General features: G+C 42.2%; 1 protein-coding gene across 1 annotated transcript in view; it reads right to left on the reverse strand.

Annotated features, from left to right (window-relative positions):
- The window catches only part of LOC138750428 (craniofacial development protein 2-like), a 67,199-nt gene that overhangs the window by 10,114 nt on the left and 35,380 nt on the right, over positions 1-21,705 (reverse strand). Inside the window, exon 2 of the mRNA XM_069912472.1 lies at positions 3,142-3,282. Within this exon, the coding sequence (XP_069768573.1) occupies positions 3,142-3,282 (141 nt within the window). The remainder of the gene's footprint in view (positions 1-3,141; positions 3,283-21,705) is intronic.

Consider the following 21,705-nt stretch of genomic DNA (forward strand, 5'->3'; position numbering starts at 1 on the left):
GTTTAACGGTGATATACAGAAGAAAGAGGAAGATACAGTGAGACTGGGTTCACAGCAGTATTAAAAAGGTTTAACAGTGATGTACAATAAACTACAGCAGATGCTGTGGTATCAGGTCAACAGTGGGGAAAAGGTTTAACGGTGATGTATGGTATAATGTGGCAAATACTGTGACACTGGATTCACAGTTGAGAGATAGATTAACGGTAATGTAGAGTAGACTGAGGCAGATACTGTGACTCCGGGTTAACAGTGGGGAGGAGGTTTAATGGTGACACACGATAGATACATTGTTGCAGATACAGTGACACAGAGTTCACAGTGGGGAGAAATTTTAATGGTAATTTTCGGGAGACTGAAACAGATTTGTGAAACTGGACACACAGTGGTGAGAAGGTTTAACAGTGATGTACAGTAGAATGAGGCAGATACTGTGAAACCGGGTAAACAGTGGGGAGAGGATTTAGCAGTGATATACAGTGGACTGAGGTAGATATTGTGACACCGTGTTCGGTAGAAGGTTTATCAGTGATGTAAGATAAACAGAGGCAGATACTGTGACAACAGGTTCACAGTGGGGAGAAGGTTTAACGGTGATGTACAACGAACTCTGGCACAAACTGCCACACAGGTTCACAGTGGGGAGAAGGTTTAATGTTGATACACGGGAGACTGAAACAGATACTGAGACATTGGGTTCACAGTGGGGAGAAAGTTTATTGCTGATGTCCGGTGAACTTAGAGAGAAATTGTGACACTGGTTCAGAGCTATGAAAAGGTTTAACAGTGATGTACGATAAACGGTGGCAGAAACTCTGACAAAAGGTTTCCAGTGGAGATAAGGTTTAAGAGTGATGTAAGATAAACTGTGGCAGATACTGAGACACCAGGTTCACAGAAGTGAGAATGTTTAACGGTGATGTATGGTTGACTGAGGCAAGTACTCTGACCCGGGCTCACAGTAGTGAGAAGGTTTAACGGTGATGTACAGCAGACTGAGGAAGATACTGTTACACTGGGTTCACAGTGGGGAGAAGGTTTAAAAGTGATGTATGATTGACTGAGGTAGATACTGTGACACCAGGTTCATAGAGTGGAGAAGGTTTAATAGTTGTGTAAGGAAAACTGCAGCAGATTCAGTGACACTGGGTTCATTGAGGGAAGAATTTTATTTTTGATGTGACGGTAGACCACAGTGGGGAGAAAACAGTGATGAACTGTGTCAGATACTGTGACACCAGGTTCACAGTGAGGAGAAGGTTTAACAGTGATGTACAGTTGACTGAGGCAGATAATGTCACAGTGGGGAGAATGTTTAACAGTAATGTACGTTAGATTTTGTCAGATACTGGGACACCGAGTTCACATTAGAGAGAAGGTTTAACAGTGATTTACAATAAGCTGTGACAGATACTGTGACACCATGTTCACCACGGTAGGAAGAAGGTTTAACGATGATGTGAAATGAACTGTGGTAGATAAAGTGACACCAGGTTGACAGGGGGAGAAGGTTTAACAATGATGTATGGGAAACTGAGACAGATATTAAGATTATGCCTTCACAACAGTGAGAAAGTTTAACAGTAATATACGATAAACTATGATAGATACTGTGACACCAAGTTCACATTGGGGAGAATGTTACACAGTGATGTACGGTAGATTGAGGCAGATACTGGACTCCGGGTTTTCAAGGATTGCAGAGGGATTTGGGCTGCTTAGAAAAGTGGGCTGAAAAATGGCAGATGGAATTTAATGCTGATAAGTGTGAGGTGCTTCATTTTGGTAAGAAGAATCAGAATAGGACATACGTGGTAAATGGGAGAGCATTGAGGAATACAGAAGAGCAGAAAGATTTAGGAGTAACGGTACATCGTTCCCTGAAGGTAGAAACTCACGTGAATAGGGTGGTGAAGAAGGCTTTTAGTATGCTGGCCTTTATCAATCATTGCATGGAATATAGGAGTTGGGAGGTGATGTTGAGATTGTATAAGACGTTGGTGCGGCCTAATTTAATATGGAGTTCTGTGTGCAGTTCTGGTCGCCTAATTACAGGAAGGATATAAACAGAGTGGAGAGAGTGCAGAGAAGGTTTACCAGAATGTTGCCTGGGTTTAAGCATCTGGAGTATGGGGAGAGATTGGACAGATTGGGTCTTTATTCTTTGGAGCGTAGAAGGTTGAGAGGGGATTTGATAGAAGTATTTAAGATTATGAAAGGGATAGACAGAATGGATGTGGATAGACTATTTCCGTTAAGAGGAGGAAAGATTAAAACAAGAGGACATGAGTTAAGAATTAAGGGGCAGAGGTTTAGAGGTAACATGAGGGGGAACTTCTTTACTCAGAGAGTGATAGCTGTGTGGAATCATCTTCTGGGAGAAATAGTGGCGGCGGAGTCAATTGTATTATTTAAGAAAAGGTTGGACAGGTATATGGATGAGAAGAAGATGGAGGGTTATGGGCATTGTGCAGGGAGGTGGGACTAGAAAGGGGTGTTTGGTTCGGTGCGGACTAGAAGGGCCTAATGGCCTGTTTCCGTGCTGTAATTGTTATGTTATGTTATGTTTACAATGGGAAGAATTTTTAAAAAATGATGCCCATTACACTATTGCAGATACATTGACAGTGGGTTCACAGTAGGGAGGAGATTTAAGGGTGATGTATGGGAGACTGAGGTAGATACTGTGACACCAGGTTTACAGTGGGGAGAATGTTTAGCGGTGATGGACGGTAGACTGAGGCATATAGTATTACACCAGGTTCACAGGGGGGAGAAAGTTTAACGTTGATGGACTATAGACTGAATCAGAAACTATGAGACAGGATTCATATTCGTGAGAAGGTTTAATAGTGATGTTCAATTAACTGTATCAGATACTTTGACATCAGGTTCATATTGGGGAGAAAGTTTAACAGTGATGTACGGTAGAGGGAGGCAGATGCTGTGACATCAGGCTCATTGTATTGTTCATTTATCTTAATTACAACATCTAATTTATATGCTCCATTTTTTTGTGGCAATTTCTAAACATTCCATGAACTTCAATTCTAATCAGATTTTGTTCATTTAAATAGGTCACCACTAAAACCCCAAATCGTTTGGTCTCTTAAGTACACAGCACAAAATTAAATTCTTTACCTGGGTTTGGTTCAACGCCACTTCAGTCTCCTTCATTATTTTTTCAGACCCTCGTTTTGAGCTTTCTGCTTTGCCCAGCCGATTCGCCAAATGGGCATCCAACTCTGTCTTCTCAGCTTGACCCAACGTCTCCTCTGTAAACTTAAGGAAACCAAGGAGACCAAAGTTAAAATTTTCACATTTGCATTTTCAAACACAAAAATGACGCTGTGACTTGCAGTTTCACATCATAATCCCACTTGCTAAACTTGCAAGCAACTGCACCGCATCCTACAGCTGGAAAATTGCAAGAGAACTGCTTGGTTAAAGCAAAGATTCTACCCCGTCACCCCATTAAAGGCCTCCAAGTGAACAACAGATAGCAACCTGAAAGTTAAATACAAAGATCTGTATCAGGAATATTAACGGGCTGTTAAAAAAAAATTATTTCTGTTATTGAAAGAAAACTCCTCAGGGAACACCAGGCTCTTGTTGAACAATTCCTGTTGTATTCCTCAAAATGGTTTGAATCTTGATTTCAAACAGAGTCATTTGGTGAGATTGTTGGTCCAGAACAAACCCTGCCCACACTCTCCCCTAAATACCTGCAAAGTCCTGGTCCAGCTCTGCTCCATGCTAAAGCGATCAGAGCTTTTCTGAAGAGATAACGGACTTCAGATGCTGGTACGTTGAGTCAAAAACACCCTAATACTTCCTTGAACAACACGCCTCTCTCTGAAAACCAACAAGAACCTTCCAGAACAGTAATTATTTACCTTTTGAGCACCAAACCTGGTTTCTGTGCAGAGTAGAAGAATGGCGTGCAACCAGTGAACTTGGAGGAATGAGAAGTGAGATTGAACAATGAACCAAAGAACTTTCCTGAACTCACACACACATTACACACATGTGCACTTAGAATTAGAGGGGGGGAGGTAAGTTAGGTAAAGTAAGTTAGTAAAATAGTGATAAGTTAAAGTGTAATTCCATTTTCATGTTTAAAGATATTTAAAATCAGCTTTTGTTTAAGTCCCCATTTTTCTTGGTGAATATCTACTGCTGCTGGGTTTTGGGATCCTCTGGTCTTGTAACACAGCATCAAGCTTCAGAACAACCCGAATTCTTTAGGTTATGATAATAGTCCATTAATGGGTCCCGGCATCTTTTGAAAATTATTAATTGACTGTTCATTAATTTTTTGTAAATATCAACAAGACATAATATCATTTCACTGTTGTGTATGTGTCGTTGGATAATTCCCTTTACATTCAATCAGGTTTAGAGTTTTGGGTGCCGTATTTGAGAAAAGATGTGCTGGTGTTGGAGAAGGTCAGAGATGATTTACTGGAATGATATCAGGAATGAAAGGGTTAGTGTATGAGGAACAATTGTCGACTCTTCGACTGTACTAGTTGGAGTACAGAAGGATAAGAGAGACCTCAGCGGCATTTCAAATGCTGGAAGGCCTGGACATAGTACATATGGCAAAGATATTTCCCATGGTAGGAGATTCTAGAACAAGGGACATAATTTCAGGATAAAAGGGTGTCAATTTAAAACAGATGTGGAAAAATTTATTTGTCAGTGGGTCGTGAATCTGTGGAACTATGATCACTGGGTGTATTTCAGGCAGAGATTGACAAGTATTTGATTAGTCAAGGAATCAAGGATTAAGGGGAGAGAGCTGGGCAATGGGGCTGAGTGGAAGAATGGTGGAACAGACTCGACGGGCCAACTTATGCTCCTATATCTTGTGATCTATATCCTGCAGAAGACCTAGACAACCCTCCTCTTGTATTCCATTCTCAGAAAACAGTCTGCATCATGAGTTTATGTCACGTGAACCCATTTCTGATTGAATTCCATGTTAAGTAACCCAATGCAAATTCTGCATTGAGAGGACTGCAGCTTCCAAATTAAAAAAATATATTATGGAACAGCTCAAATGAGATTTCTTGCTTCTTTTTTTGAAAGGGTTAAAATAGAATCAAATAAAATAGGAGAGAGAAAAGCAGAAGAATTTATATACAAGTGGGAAACGAAATTAATGGTTGATGATAAAGATACACAATTGTTGAAACATTTGATTATCATATGGAATAAAATAAATGATGAGATTGGTGTAAGTGGATGTACATCACCCAGAATGGCTTTGATTCAAAATCCTCGTCTCTTTTTCAAAGGATCATCAATTTCTGGATAGCGGGTTTCGTAAGGGGATTATAAATGTTGAAGATTGTGATAAAAGGAGTCAATTAATGTCATTTGAGCAACTGAGAAATAAATATCGTATAACTCATCGCAATCTTTTTTGCTATTTCCAACTCAGAGCATATTTGAAGGATCAGTTAGGACCAACCATGTTTGTACTGAAATAAAAATTCCTTATAAAGAGGAATTGTTAAAAAGTTTACTTCGATTTTGTCCTCTTGATTACAAGTAGGAACTTTTAAATGAGGAGATCATAAGTCTAGACAAACGTGGGAAATGGATCTGAATATTGTAATTGATTGTCAAATATGGGGAGATCCATCTAAGGATCTCAATGAAAGATATAAATTAGTTCAGTATTATTGTTTTTACATCAGTCATGTAGCAGATGTCAGCAAGGATTTTTTCTGAAAGCTGCACCTGGAGTCAGGTGACTCAGGCTGTTGGATTTGAAAAGCTCCTCAAGAAGCTGATTTCCAATAGAGATCACTTGATCCAGGGGAGTTGTATTAATTCACTTCAACTCAGCAGTCTGAAACTATTGACCAGAGATCCACTCTGCAGCAGTGAGGAAGGAATTCACAACTAGTTTTTCTTCTACAGTTACTTCTTACACCAGTGAAATTGAATAGAATAAAATCAGAATTATCAGATCAATCTTTTAGGTGTGGTGAAGATGTCGCAACTTTCTTGTATTCAACTTATCTTTGTCCTAATGCAAGATCTTTTTGGGGAAAATTACAAAATTTTTGGAACAAGTTACAGGAGATGTTTTTCCGCAAAATCCAACCTTATTTGTATTAGGAAATGCTGAAGGAACAAGCCCCAAATTAAAACTACTAATGTATCAATTGAAATTTGTCAAATTATGTTAGCGATGATGAGGAAATGTTTTGCACTTTCTTGGAAATCAGATGTTAACTTTTTAGGCATGCCAATATGACATGGAAATATTCAAAGTTGTATTCCTTTGGAAAAAAAAATACATATAGCTTGAGAAATATATACTCTATGCTTTTGCAAATTTGGCACCTGACTATTCAAATATTAGGCTTCAATTTGTAATAATGCCCTTTCCATCCCTCTAGACATGGGAGATTCTCCTCTCAGGTGAATTTTTTTTATTTAGATTTGTTAGATTTCCTCGACACCGCAAACTCTGTGGAAGTGGAGGACTAGTGCAGGGCACCAGAAAACAGAAAGACCACACCCCACCAACATCTCAGAAGCAGAGGATTCAATCCATGGGTCAGTGACCAAGGAAGCAGACCAGTGAGGGGTTCTGCAGCTGAAAGACCCACATAGGTGGCAGGCTGTTGGTGACTTGAGGAGAGGAACCCACGCAGGCTGTGGGCTTCTGGACAAAGCAGTCAAGGAACTCACACCAGCCCATGGATTGCTAGAGACTGGTTCAAAACTGGCTAAAAGGGTGTTAGGTATCAGATCTGGGATACGAGTGGGTGCTAAATGGTTCCTCATCATGTCAGAGGTTCAAACCTGGACCTCGCATTGCCAATGACATGGATTGGTCTGTGAGCATTGAAAGAGAATCCACAGATGCTCAGTGACTTGGCCCAGGGTTCGGGGTGGCGTTGGTGGGGGAGCACTCAGTCTTTCTCTGTCTGCCAGAGGCATTTCAGGCAATTTCTGCCAATGGCGAATCTATCTGTCTTACAGCAGGAAAAAATCAATTTTGTGTGATATGACACTTTTTAATTAAATAACAGTAAATTGTCTCCTGGAATAGAGAGAGAGGTTCAAGTTTCAAATTATTACAAACTCCACTCACCAGAGCCAAGTGGATTATATCTCTTCCCACTTTTTTCTTTTGCAAGGACACCATTGATTTTATCACAACTCCTCTGCTGCATCTGTCCTGTGACAGATTATATATTTTACATTGTATATAGATATGTTTTTGAAAGAGATGGATTATAGGAGTTGTGTTGGTTACAAACAAACATAAACACTTCACAAAACAGCTTTTATTTAAAATGCAAGAGCTTTGTTGAGAGTGAGTCATGCAGGCGCCGAGAGCCTTTGCAAAGACAAAACAAGGAGACTGTTTTGCTGAATAATTTCAAAAGCAGGTGTAAATGGATTATTGTTTTTAAAGCAAGAGATGATTGGATTCAAAAGTTTGGGCCCAGTGCAGTCATCTGGCTTGTACCTGTTTGCTGTTCGAAGAAGATCATGTGGTTTTGCAAGCAGAGAGATCAAATAGGCTTTTTCTAAAAGAGAGAGAGAGAGAGAGAGAGAGAGAGAGAGAGAGAGAGAGAGAGAGAGAGAGAGAGAGAGAGAGAGGGAGAGAGAGAGAAATGTCAAGCTGGCATCTTGTTGAAACCCCATTTTGAAGGCGGGTTGTGAGTTCTCAGTTCAGCCTGTTGAAAAACTTTGTTGTCCATACAAGAGGAAATGGCTGGCTAGAAATGGTATTTCACCTGAAATAAAGGAAACAAAAGGAACTCAATGGTGACCTGCAGAAGAGGTTATCGTTTGGAAAACCCTGATGGGTCAAATTTCTTTGGCAAGACCCCAAAGTGGCTGATCAGAGGGAATCAGTTTTTGTGTGTCTAATGAGCAAGAAATTCCTCTCTGAAACCAACAAGCGCCTTCCTGGAGGGTAAACATTTACTTTTAAGTACCAGAGCTTGGTGAAAATTCATAAATGTTGAATTCTGTGCACAGTATAAGAATTGATAGACACCGGTGAACTTTGAGTTGTGTCAAAGAACTTTATGCACATTAAATACACCTGCGCTTAGAATTAGAAGGTGGTAATGGAAAGCTGTTAATAGTGATAAGTTAAAGTTTGATCCTGTTTTTTGTTTCAAGGAAATTAAAAATAACATTTGTTTAAGTATCCATTTGTCTTGGTGATTTTTATTGCTGCTAGGTTTTGGTGTCCTCTGAGCCTGTAACAGTTCCAAAATGAGGTCTTCTACTCCAGGACACCCAAAATATCTTCTTTCTTCAATAAATGCAGATCCCCCCATCCTGTCTTTGATAAGGTCTGCACCCGTATCTCTAATTCTCTTTCTGCTCTTTCCCCACCTCCTCTCTGGCAGAAAAAGGACAGAATCCCTTAGGTTTCTCACTTACCACCCATCAGCTGCCACATCTGACACATTATCCTTGAATACTTCCAACTTCAGCACCATCCTTTAACCTGGTACATAATCTCCTACATTTGGTAGACTCAGTTGACCTCAATATCAGCAAGACCAAATACAGACTGGGTGGCCATTTTGCTAAATACATGTGCTCTATGGATCTAAACTTGTGCTTCCTGTGACCTACCATATCAATTCTCGAACCCTTCCCGCAACATGTCTGTTAGCCCCATCCCTCACCAGGGTGAGGGCAAACAATCTTAAAGAAAACACATTATATTCCTCCTGGGCAGCCTTAAATTCTATAGGATGAACACGAATGTTTCTAATTTAAGCAGCCACTCACCTCTGTCTGATTTCACTGTTTCCATCTCTTGATCTACTGCCCATTTGAATATATTTACTCCTTTAAGGTAGAAGAGTTGACAGTGGTGTTTTCCCCATATAGTTTGTCATTGAACAACTGGCAAAATTAAGTGGCAGTTGTTGCAAAATGAATGGTGCCTGTGATTGAAAGTATTCTTGGACTGAATAGACATCTGGGCCAAATGGCTATTGAAGGACAATCTGTACATGATTGTACATCCTAAAGTACAATGACTACTTCTATCCACTAAAGATTGTTAAAGAGCAAGAATAGACAATACAATCACATAAAATTCCCATCCATACTTTTCTTCTTCTTTGGTTTGGCTTCACGGACGAAGATTAATGGAGGGGTAATGTCCACGTCAGCTGCAGGCTCGTTTGTGGCTGAAAAGTCCGATGCGGGACAAGCAGACACGGTTGCAGCGGTTGCAAGGGAAAATTGGTTGGTTGGGGTTGGGTGTTGTGTTTTTCCTCCTTTCTCTTTTGTCAGTGAGGTGAGCTCTGTGGTCTTCTTCAAAGGAGGTTGCTGCCTGCCAAACTGTGAGGTGCCAAGATGCGTGGTTTGAGGTGATATCAGCCCACTGGCGGTGGTCATTGTGGCAGGCACCAAGAGATTTCTTTAGGCAGTCCTTGTACCTCTTCTTTGGTGCACCTCTGTCTCGGTGGCCAGTGGCCAGCTCGCCATATAACACGATCTTGGGAAGGCGATGGTCCTCCATTCTGGAGACGTGACCTACCCAGCGCAGTTGAATCTTCAGCAGCGTGGATTCGATGCTGTCGGCCTCTGCCATCTCGAGTACTTCGATGTTGGTGATGAAGTTGCTCCAATGAATGTTGAGGATGGAGTGGAGACAACGCTGGTGGAAGCGTTCTAGGAGCCATATTTGATGCCGGTAGAGGACCCATGATTTGGAGCCGAACAGGAGTGTGGGTATGACAATGGCTCTGTATACGGTAACCTTTTTAAGGTTTTTCAGTTGGTTGTTTCTCCAGACTCTTTTGTGTAGTCTTCCAAAGGCACTATTTGTCTTGGCGAGTCTGTTGTCTATCTCATTGTCGATCCTTGCATCTGATGAAATGGTGCAGCCGAGATAGGTAAACTGGTTGACTGTTTTGAGTTTTGTGTGCCCGATGATGATGTGGGTGGGGGGGCTGGTAGTCATGGTGGGGAGCTGGCTGATGGAAGACACATATTAATACACAAAACAATTACACCTCCTTATTGGTCAGGAAGTGCCTACACTTCCCAAGGAGGCTGAGGTGGTCAAGGACAACGGCTCTCATCTTGAGATTTTACACAGGCGCAATTGAGTTTCCTGTCTGGCTGCATCATTGGATGGTCCAGTAGCTGTAAAGCATCAGACAGGAATGATGCAAAGAGTTGTGAGTATCACTGGGGTCTCCCTTTCTTCTGTAGATGACATTTACTGGGATTGTTTTTCAAATAGGACTCAAGGAATTGTAAACAGACCATTTCCATCCAGTGCACAGCATCTTTAACCACGTCCATCATCAAAATCAGGACTGCCAGGCTGGGGAATAGCTTCTTCCCACAGGCTGTGAGATGGATGAAAAGTATCCTATAAGTACGATAATCACCCCAAATATTTAAATATGTAGCAGCTACTTCGATAGAGCTACTAAAGCAACACAAACACACACACACACACGCACACACACACACACACCAGGTTCGTCAACACAAGACTGCTTAATTCAGACTTTACAGGCTTCTTTCATTTTCTGCATGTCCCGGGCTCCATGGGAGAAGGTGGGACATCATTCTGAGTTTCCTGCCAATCCACGGGACCACAGGTTTAAATTAAGCCCTGTGAGTATGTTAATGGTAAGATGTGATTTGCAACTGAATATCCCTGGGTTTCGTTGTTTTAGGTGTGATAGAGTCGGAGGGGCAAGAGGAGGTGGGGTTGCATTGCTTGTCAGGGAAAATATTACAGCGGTGCCTAGGAAGGATAGATTAGAGGGCACATCCACGGAGGCTATTTGGATGGAACTGAGGAGTAGGAAAGGAGAGGTTACACTTGTAGGGGTGTATTATAGACCACCCGGAGGGGACCGAGACCTGGAGGAGCAAATCTGTAGGGAGATAGTAGATATTTGTGATAAGCACAGGGTTGTAATTATGGGAGATTTTAATTTTCCACATATAGATTGGGAAACACATTCTGTGAAAGGAATGGATGGGTTAGAGTTTGTGAAATGTGTGCAAGATAGTTTTTTACAACAATATGTAGAGGTGCCGACCAGATAAGGAGCAGTGTTAGATCTACTGTTGGCAAATGGGATGGGTCAAGTGACGGAGGTTAGTGTTGGCGAGCACTTCGGGTCCAGTGATCATAATGCCATCAGCTTCAATGTCATTATGGAAAGAGAGAAATCAGGGCCAAGGATTGAGGTTTTTGATTGGGGAAAATCTAGATTTGAGGAGATGCGAAAGGACTTGCAGGGTGTGCATTGGGACAATTTGTTTTATGGGCAGGATGTAGTAGAGAGATGGAAGTCTTTTAAAGATCAGATTTTGAGAGTGCAAAAGCTTTATGTTCCTGTTAGGTTAAAAGGAGGGGCAAAAGGTTTGAGAGAGCCGTGGTTTTCAAGGAATATTGGAAACTTGGTTTGAAGAAAAAGGGAGGCGTACATTAGATATAAGAAGCATGGAGTTAAGGAGATGTTTGAAAGATACATTGAATGTAAGAGGAATCTTAAGAGAGGAATTAGGAAAGCTAAAAGAAGGTACGAGAAAACTATGGCAAGCAGGGTGAAAACTAATCCAAAAGAGTTCTACAAATATGTTAATGGTAAGAGGAAAGCTAGAGACAAAATTGGCCCCTTAGAAAATCAGAGTGGAAAACTGTGTGTGGAACCTAGAGAAATGGGGGAGATATTGAACAGTTTCTTTTCTTCAGTATTCACTAAGGAGAAGGATATTGGGAGATGTGGGATAAAAAAAAGCAAATTGGGTAAATATGGGGAATATAGAGATTACAAAAGGTGTAGTTTTAAGGCTTTTGAAGAATATAAAGGTGGATAAGTCTCCGGGACCAGACGGGATCTTCCCCAGGACATTGAGAGAAGTGAAGGAGGAAATAGCAGAGGCTCTGGCCGTAATTTTTCAAATGTCATTAGATATGGGGATAGTGCCGGAGGATTGGCGCATTGCGCATGTGGTTCCGTTATTTAAAAAGGGTTCAAGGAGGAAGCCTGGCAACTATCGGCCTGTAAGTTTGACGTCTATGGTAGGTAAATTAATGGAGAAAATTCTTAGAGATAGTACTTATAAACATCTGGATAGACAGGGTCTGATCAGGAGCACTCAACATGGATTTGTGGGAGGAAGGTCATGTTTGACCAATCTGATTGAATTTTTTGAAGAGGTGACTAGGAATGTGGATGAGGGTAGCACAGTGGATGTTGTCTATATGGACTTCAGTAAGGCCTTCGATAAGGTACCACATGGAAGGTTAGTTAGGAAGGTGCAGTCTTTAGGTATAAATTTTGAGATAGTCAAATGGATTGAACATTGGCTGAAAGGGAGAGGCCAGAGAGTGGTAGTGGATAATTGTCTGTCAGGTTGGAGGCCGGTGACCAGTGGTGTGCCTCAAGGATCTGTATTGGGCCCATTGTTGTTCGTTATATACATTAATGATCTAGATGATGGGGTGGTGAATTGGATTAGTAAATATGCAGACGATACTAAGATAGGTGGAATAGTGGATAATGAAGAAGGTTTTCAAGGATTGCAGAGGGATTTGGGCTGCTTAGAAAAGTGGGCTGAAAAATGGCAGATGGAATTTAATGCTGATAAGTGTGAGGTGCTTCATTTTGGTAAGAAGAATCAGAATAGGACATATGTGGTAAATGGGAGAGCATTGAGGAATACAGAAGAGCAGAAAGATTTAGGAGTGACGGTACATCGTTCCCTGAAAGTAGAAACTCACGTGAATAGGGTGGTGAAGAAGGCTTTTAGTATGCTGGCCTTTATCAATCATTGCATGGAATATAGGAGTTGGGAGGTGATGTTGAGATTGTATAAGACGTTGGTGCGGCCTAATTTGGAGTTCTGTGTGCAGTTCTGGTCGCCTAATTATAGGAAGGATATAAACAGAGTGGAGAGAATGCAGAGAAGGTTTACCAGAATGTTGCCTGGGTTTAAGCATCTGGAGTATGGGGAGAGATTGGACAGATTGGGTCTTTATTCTTTGGAGCGTAGAAGGTTGAGAGGGGATTTGATAGAAGTATTTAAGATTATGAAAGGGATAGACAGAAGGATGTGGATAGACTATTTCCGTTAAGAGGAGGAAAGTTTAAAACAAGAGGACATGAGTTAAGAATTAAGGGGCAGAGGTTTAGAGGTAACATGAGGGGGAACTTCTTTACTCAGAGAGTGGTAGCTGTGTGGAATGATCTTCCGGGAGAAATAGTGGCGGCGGAGTCAATTGTATTATTTAAGAAAAGGTTGGACAGGTATATGGATGAGAAGAAGATGGAGGGTTATGGGCATTGTGCAGGGAGGTGGGACTAGAAAGGGGTGTTTGGTTCGGTGCAGACTAGAAGGGCCTAATGGCCTGATTCCGTGCTGTAATTGTTATGTTATGTTATGTTATGTTATTCCTTCCGGCAGGAGAATCCACAGATCAGCGTGCCATTCCTCGGCAAGCAGCACCACGTGAGGGTGGTCAATTAAATGGATGAGTACCCAGCTCTCTGTCTTATGATTTTGCACACCCGGCAAAGAACCATGCCCACTCGGCCCATTAGACAGCTGCTACACCAACCACCCCCCACCCCCCACCCAGAACCGTCACCAGAAACTAAAGCAGCAGCTGCATGCACCTTAGCTGGACCCCCTCACCATCTGGGCTGGGGGTACTGAATGGGTGAAGCTGGATCCACATGGGCAGGCTTGAGTCTATCCACACTAAACAGCTGTGAATGTCCCCCAATGTCCAAAGTATAAACAACCCCATCCTTCTTCACCACGCGGCAAGGGCCCTCATACGGTCATTGTAACGGGACTCCTGGGACCTGTCTGTGCATAAAAACAAAATTAACATCCAGGAGTGGTGGGGGCACATTCTGTTTAGGGGATCCATGCTAGTGGGTAGGAAAAGGTTTGCTGATTGCAACACCATGTTGAAGTTGCTGAAGGACATTCAGATCAGAGTTGGTTGTGAAATGAATGTCCCAAGAAAATGTAAGGACCGTACCATAAACCATCTCTGCAGACAATGCAGACATATCTTCCTTTGGAGCCATGCGCACTCCCAATAGAACCCATGGCAACTCATTGACCTAATTGAGGAGTGCCTTCAGTTGCCAGTGGAAATATTCCACAAGGCCGTTGGATTGTGGCTGAATTGTGTTCCACGGTCTGAAGTAATGTGGGCCGGAAAACAAATCTAGCCATCCAATTGATGATGAATGTTCTGGCCCTTGTCTCAGTGTCACTGGATGGAAACGAGATGGCCTCTGGCAAGCGCGTGAAACATTCTGCGACTGTTAGAATGTATCTCATGTTTTGAGATACTGGCAATTGTTCGAGCAGGTCCACATGCACGTGTTCCAACCACCTGCGTACCACTGGGAAAGGTTGAAGAGGTGCCTTAGTGTGCCACAAAATTTTAGCAGTCTTGCAGGAGGTACATGTGCAGACCCATTGTGCGACGCCTTTTTGCAGACCATGCCATACATATTTATTTGACATGAGCTTGACAGATGTTCTGATGGACGGATGAGACAAGCTGTGTATCTGGTCAAAAAGGTGTTGCCCCCAAGATGGCAGAATCACTGATTGAGTGTAGCCCAAAGACATGTCACAAAGTAAGGTTGGCCACCCAGTTGTGGTGCCAACTGCTGTATGTCCAAGTTAGTAATGGCCGTACTGTATGCCTGAACATCAGGCTCCACTGGCTAATTCAGGAATATCAATGTCACACTGAATATGTTATACAGTCGGTCTGGACAGAATATTCGTGATGAGATTGTTTTTACCAGATGTTATCAAAGTAGATGTAAGGGAACTCTAAATCTCTGTCCAAAGTGCCTATAACCCGCTGGCAGGTTTGAACATCATTCTTCAACTCAAGTGGCATCCTAAGAAATTCAAAAAGCCCAGAAGGGGTAATAATCACCATTTTAGGAATGTCATCCTTATGGACTGGGATCTGATGGTGTCTCATGACAAGATCAACCTTGGAGAAAGCACAGAAATTGTGCGGTTGGGCAGCGAAATCTTGAATATGAGAGAGAGGGTATCTGTCGGATGTAGTTAATGAGCCCACGGCACACATATCAAACTCAGACCCGTGGGCCAAATTTGGCCCTTGATATAATTATATTTGGCTCGCAAGATCATATCAAATATGTATTAGAGCTGGCCCGCTGGTCGCCGCGCCAATATAGCGCAAGCACAGCTAATACTACAAGTCCCAGAATGCTTTGCAAATGCGTTGGCGCCGACCCGTCAGCCCGTTAATCGCCCCCATCTCCTCTGTTTACTTGCATTAGGATCTGCGATCTGTCGCCTAACTCACATGTAATAAACCTCTTACGAAAAATGGCCAAAAGAAAGACAGAAAACAGGACCTTTTAAGACAGGTGGGAGGCAGACTATATGTTCATCATTTTAAAAGACAAACCTGTTTGTCTTGTGTGTGGAGCCAACGTGTCTGTAGTTAAAGAATATAACATACGGCGACACTATGAAACGAAACACCAGGACATGTTTAAGGATCTGAACGAGAAGCAAAAGCTCCAGAAGGTGGAGGAGATGAAAAGAAGTCTGGTTTTACAGCAAACTTTATTTTATATTTTATTTCTCATTTGTTAATGCTTCGTCTGGAAAGAGTTTAACCAAAAATATTATTAAACATTTATTTTAATGAGAAAAAGTTTAACATTACATATGTTGAAAGAAGAGAAAACATGCAGATGTTGTTGAAAATTTTCAATAAATATTTAGTTTGGCCCACGACTTAGTAAAAGTTTTTAATTTTGGCCCTCTGCGAATTTGATTTTGACACCCCTGGCCTACGGTAATCGCCATAGAGTCTTCATCCACCTGTTTTCTTGGGTGCCATGTGTAACTGTGATGCCCAAGGTCTGTTGGAGTGCTGAATGATACCTAATTCCTCCATTGCACTAAACTCTGCCCTTGCCTGAGCAGTTTATCAGGTGGAAGACGAAGAGCCCTGGTGTAATTCAGCTGGCCTGAAGTGTCTATGTAATGGGACACATCCTGGGCTGTTTAGGAGGTATTGAAATTAAGTGAGAAAATACAGATAAATTCATTGAGAAGAGCAGCATAGGCATCTTTGTGCAGGGTTTGCACCCCTAGAAGGGCAACTCTCCATTTGCTACATACCAGTGGGTATATTTGAAAACTGGTAGCATGAACCAATTTCCTCCACGTCTACTGGCAAGTCATGGGACCTTAAAAAATCTGCACCCATAATGGGCTGGGCAATGGAAGCCAATACACAATTCCAATGGAATGTCACATCTCCTATCCCAATCATGACCCATCATGTGCCAAAGCAGGGAATTGTCTTCCCATTTGCTGTTTGAAGAGCCGGGTGATGTTATTTATTGTGGTTTTTATTTCAAAATAGGTTGGCAGGAGCAAACCGACCTCAGCACTTGTGTCTACAAGAAACTTGTGCTTACCAGCGTCATCTTGTAGATACAATAGGCCCATACTTGTCCCAGCTGCCGAGGCCATTAATGGTAGCCGGCTTTTTTGTTTCCTGCCTTTTTGCTGAAATAGGTAAATGGTGGGACACATTTATGGGCATTTTTACCCCAATGGCCATGGTAAAAACACCATTCTCACCGCCCATCACCGTGTTCATCCTTCTTTGACTGAACTTCAGATATAGGAGGCTCATGGGACACGGGAGATGGATCTGCTGCGAAAACAGTCTGGACGTGAGCAGACTCTTGCATTGGAGTATGATGGAGCCTGTCAGCCTCCTGTGCTATGTCATGGGGATGGTGGAAATCCATGTGAATGATTGGTATTGCAACATGACCTGGGAGTTTGGTCAGGAATAGAGTCTCAAAAAGTAAACAATGAGAATGACCATCTGTTAATGTGAGCATCTCATTCATTAAATCGGATGGATTCCTGTCACCCAGACCCTCCATATTTAAAAGCCGCAAGCCGCACTCATGTCTTGTCAATTCCAGCATATCCAGGAAAAATTGGCAGAACCTGGTGTACTGGTTTTCTGCCAGGGTATTGGCAACAAATTCTCTTACTTGAGATGCTGTAGCAGCATCCAATGCACCTACTATATGCCAGAATTTCATGTCCTCTGCCATTATGCCACAAGGAAAATCTAGGTTTCAGCCTGATTAAGCAATACCCGAGGTTGATTGGTCCAGAAAGGAGGCAAGTGAAGTCCTAACATCAATTGGGAAACACAGTCAGTGAGAGTTCAGCATGGCTTAGAGTTCAAACAATGTGTTCAGGACTGCTTTTTGCAGCAGTATGTGGAGATGCCCACTAGAGGGGGGGGCAATGTTCGATCTGTGGTTAGGGAATGAGCATGTGGTGGAGTGAGCGTTAGGGAGAACTTCAGATCCAGTGATCATGGGTTCATTAGATTGAGCTTAATTATGGAAGCGGATAGGTTGGGTGTGAAGTTGAAGGTCTTCGAGTGGGGGAATGCCAGATTTGAGGAAATGAGAAGGGATTTGTAGAGAGTTGTGTGGGCTGATCTTTTAGCTGGAAATGATGAAGAGGAAAATTGGAGGGTATTTAAAAGGTGAGATTTTGAGAGTACAGGATCTTTATGTTCCAGATCGGCCGAAAGGCAAGACTAAAAGTTCAAGGGAGCCGTGGTTTTCAAGAAAAATTAGGAACGGTTCAGGATAAAAGGGAGGCCCATGCTAAATATAAGAAACAAAAGATTGAGGAGATGTATGATCCTTACTTAGATTGCAGAAAGAACGTCAAGAGGGAAATTAGAAAGGCAAAAAGAAGGTATGAGGTGTCAATAGCTAATAAGGTGAACATGAATCCTTGGGGTTTTTACATATATGTCAACAGTAAAAGGAGGGTTAAAGATAGGGTAGGTCCACTGGAAAATGGGAACGGTGGACGATGTGTATGTGAGGAGCTGCATGAGATGGGGGAGATATTGAACAATATTTTGCTCTTCTGTATTCACAAGGGAAAGTGTCACTGGACTATGTGAGATAAATGAGGTGAATAGCTTAGTTATGGAAAGAATAGGGATTAGTAAAGAGAGGGTTTTGGAGCTTCCAGGGTCAATAGAGGAGGATAAGTCTCCTGGTCCTGATTGGATTTTTCCCAGGACGTTAAGGGAGGTCAGGGAGAAAATAGCGGGGGCTCAGACAGTGATTTTTCAAAGATCACTGGAGAAGGGTGTGGTGTCGCAGGATTGAAGGGTTGCAAATGTAGTTCCGCTGTTTAAAAAAAGCACAAGGTGCAGGCCAAGTAATTATTGGCCAGTAAGTTTGACTTTGGTGGTGGCGAAAGATATGGAGGGTATTCTTAGAGATAGTATGTACAAATATCTGGATAGACAGGGATTGATCAGTTGCACCCAGCATGGGTTTGTGAAGGGAAAATCATTTTAACGAATCTTGTTGAATTTTTTGAAGAGGTGACAAGAAAAGTGGATGAAGGTAGGGCAGTTGACGAGATCTATTTGAATTTTAGTCAGGCTTTTGATAAGGTTCCACATGTAATGTTAGCTAGCAAGGTTCAGTCACTAGGGATTAATAGATAGTGAGATGGGTTCAGAGGTGGCTGGGACATAGACAGCAGAGAGTCATGGTGGACAACTGTCTGCCAGGATGGAAGCTTATGACGAGTGGTGTGCCTCAGGGATTGGTGCTGGGTTCCCTGTTGTTTATATTCATGATTTGGATGAGGGTGTGGTTAACTGGGTAAGCAAATATGCAGACTATATGAAAATAGGGGGAGTGGTGGATGGTGAGGAAGGTTTTCTTGGATTACAGGATTTGGTTTGTTTGGAAAAGATGGCAGATGGAATTTAATGTTGACAAGTGTGAGGTGCTGCATTCCAGAAAAAATAATCTTAATAGGACCTATGCAGTTAAGGGGAGGGGGTCGAGAAATGAAGAGGAACAGAGGGATCTTGGAATTATGGTACAGAGTTCACTGAAGGTGGATTCCCATGAAGACAGGGTAGTTAAGAAGGGGTATGGCATGCTGGCCTTCATAAATCATACCATAGACTAGCGTTTAAGGCATTGGTGAGGCCAGGTTTGGAGAATTGTGTTCAGCTCTGGTTTCCAAATTATAGGAATGATATAGATAAGGTGGAGAGGGTGCAGAGAAGATTTACAAAAATGTTGCCTGACTTACAACATCTAGAGTACAAAGAAAGATTAAGGAGACTGCGACTTTATTCATTGGAACGTCGATGGTTGAAGGGAGTTATGATCGAAGTATTTAAAATTATAAAGGGAATAGATAGACTCGACATGAGTAGACTCTTTCCCCTGAGGGTGGGGGAGGTTGGAACAAGAAGGCATGAGTTAAGGGTAAGGGGGCAAAACTTTAGGAGAAATGTTATAAGAGGCTTCTGTGGTGGTGGCAGAAGAGATAGTTGCGGCAGGGTCCTTTCTGTCATTGAAGAGAATGTGGGATGTGTACATGGATATGAGGGGGTTGGAAGGATATGGGTGGAGTGTGGGAGGGGGAAACTAGTGGGGAGGTTCATGTGAACCGGCACGGAATCGAAGGGCCGACATGGCCTGTTTCCATGCAGTAAACTGTCATATGGTTATATGTGCCTGGCTCCACGGGACAAGGTGGGACATCATTAAGAGTTTGCTGCCAGCAGGTTTAAATTAAGCCCCGTGAGTATCCCGTGCTTTCCGGCAGGAGACTCCACAGATCAACGTGCCATTCCTCGGCCCGCTGCACCACGCACAGTCCATTAAATGGGTGAGAACACAGCTGTCTGTCTTATGGTTTAACGCGCCAACTGAAGAACTCTTATCCTGCCTTATCACACTGACCAGCATCCAGTCCAGAGCCTGTCAACACCCTCGTATCCCTCAACTTGTCCAAGTTCTTCAATACAAACATTGAGCTCACATTTCCTCATGCAGCTGGCAGCTTGTTCCACTCTCCCACCACCTTGTGTGGAGAAGCTCCCCCTCATGTTTCCACTAAACTTTTCCCCTTTCATCCTTAGCCCATGTATTAAGGGCTTCTCCAAGAGGTGGAGTCTCAAGAAAACAACCTCTATCCTCCCCCTTACCACCCAGACCAGGCCTTCTTCACCCTGCTATCACCAGGGAAACAGGTCCAGGAGCATGAAGACGAACACTCAATGATACAAACATAGCTTCTCCCCCTCTGCAATCAGATTTTTGAATGTTCAAGGAACCACAGTCACTCCCTCACTTACTCTTCATTTTTCACAAATGGATTTCTTTTTTTAAAATGTAATTTAGAACAATATTTGCACCTGTATTGTTGCCACAAAATGACAAATTTTCTGACATGTTCATCACAATAAATTTTTAATTCTGAACACTGCACGTACATCGGAAAACAATCATAGCTCAAAAAACAATTTTAAAAGATGAATTAACTATTTCCATGAGCCCTCCCCTTTTATGTTTATTTTTCTAAACGCACTCCATGATCGAAACATCTCCACTTAACCCAACCCATATTTCTTCTCCCATTCAAAGCACTCAGTAATACACCAAGGCAGTAAAATAAAAACTTAATGCTGGAAATACTCAGCAGGTCATCTACTGGAAAAATAATCAGAGTTAAAACCTTCAGGTCGATAACCTTTCACTGGGATTCAGAAAGATGATCAAACAAACCTGATTCTCTTTGCTGAGAAAAAGAAGAAGGGAAATAACAAACTGAATACATGGGATGAAAAACCGAGCAGCAGAAATGGCAGTGATGCTGGATGAGTGGAGTCGACTCGTTGTGTCTGGATGGAGAGGTAAAAGATAAACAAGACAAACATGATGCCGTCATGATGAGGTTCAATACGACAGCTGCAGATAATCTGAAATGAAGGAATGGTGAAAATACTTGTTTTTGGATCAATGTGACAAAATTTGAGCCGACAAAAGAAAACAAAATTGCTTTGCTCTGCCAGACTCTCTAGATCAAGGGGCACAATAAAATACTCCAGAAGCCAACCTTATGAAATTGAACAGAGAAGTTATACAAATTGGCAGCAAGAGATAAAACACAGTTACATAATACCATGAAAGTGGTGTCACAGGACGACAGGGTTCTAAAGACAGCTTTTGTCATCTTGGCCTTCATTAATTAACATATGGAAAATAGGAGTTGGGAAGTTATGGTGAGGTTGGATAAGATGTTGGTCAGGCCAAATTTGGAGTATTGTGTGCAGTTCTGGTCACCTAGCTACAGGAAGGGTATTAGTAAGATTGAAAGAGTGCAGAGAAGATTTACCAGGACGCTGCCAGGTCTTCAGGAGTTGAGCTACAGGGAAAGGTTGAACAGGTTGGGACTTTATTCCTTGGAGTGTCGAAAAATGAGTAAGAGATTGCTTAAAGTGGCATATGAATGGGAAAAAAGGCTGAGAAAGACTGCAGTGGACGCAATTGTGAAGGAAATATTTTGCTTGAGAAAAATTGTCATTGGCCCATTTCCTCTGGAGATATGAAACCACGCATAGAAACAGTCAATGAGGTACAATTAAAACAGAGGTTTTCAAACATTTTCTTTCCAATAACATTCCACCTTAAGTAATCCCTTACTAACAGAGAACTTCTGGCACAGAGATTAAGTGGAATATGATCCGGGGTGGGGGTGTGGAGGAGGAGTTTGAAAATCACTGCTTCAGATGAAAAGGTTTCTCCATCTTCTTTT

The sequence above is a fragment of the Narcine bancroftii genome, unplaced genomic scaffold (assembly GCF_036971445.1).
Source record: "Narcine bancroftii isolate sNarBan1 unplaced genomic scaffold, sNarBan1.hap1 Scaffold_142, whole genome shotgun sequence".
Classification (NCBI taxonomy): Eukaryota; Metazoa; Chordata; class Chondrichthyes; order Torpediniformes; family Narcinidae; genus Narcine; species Narcine bancroftii.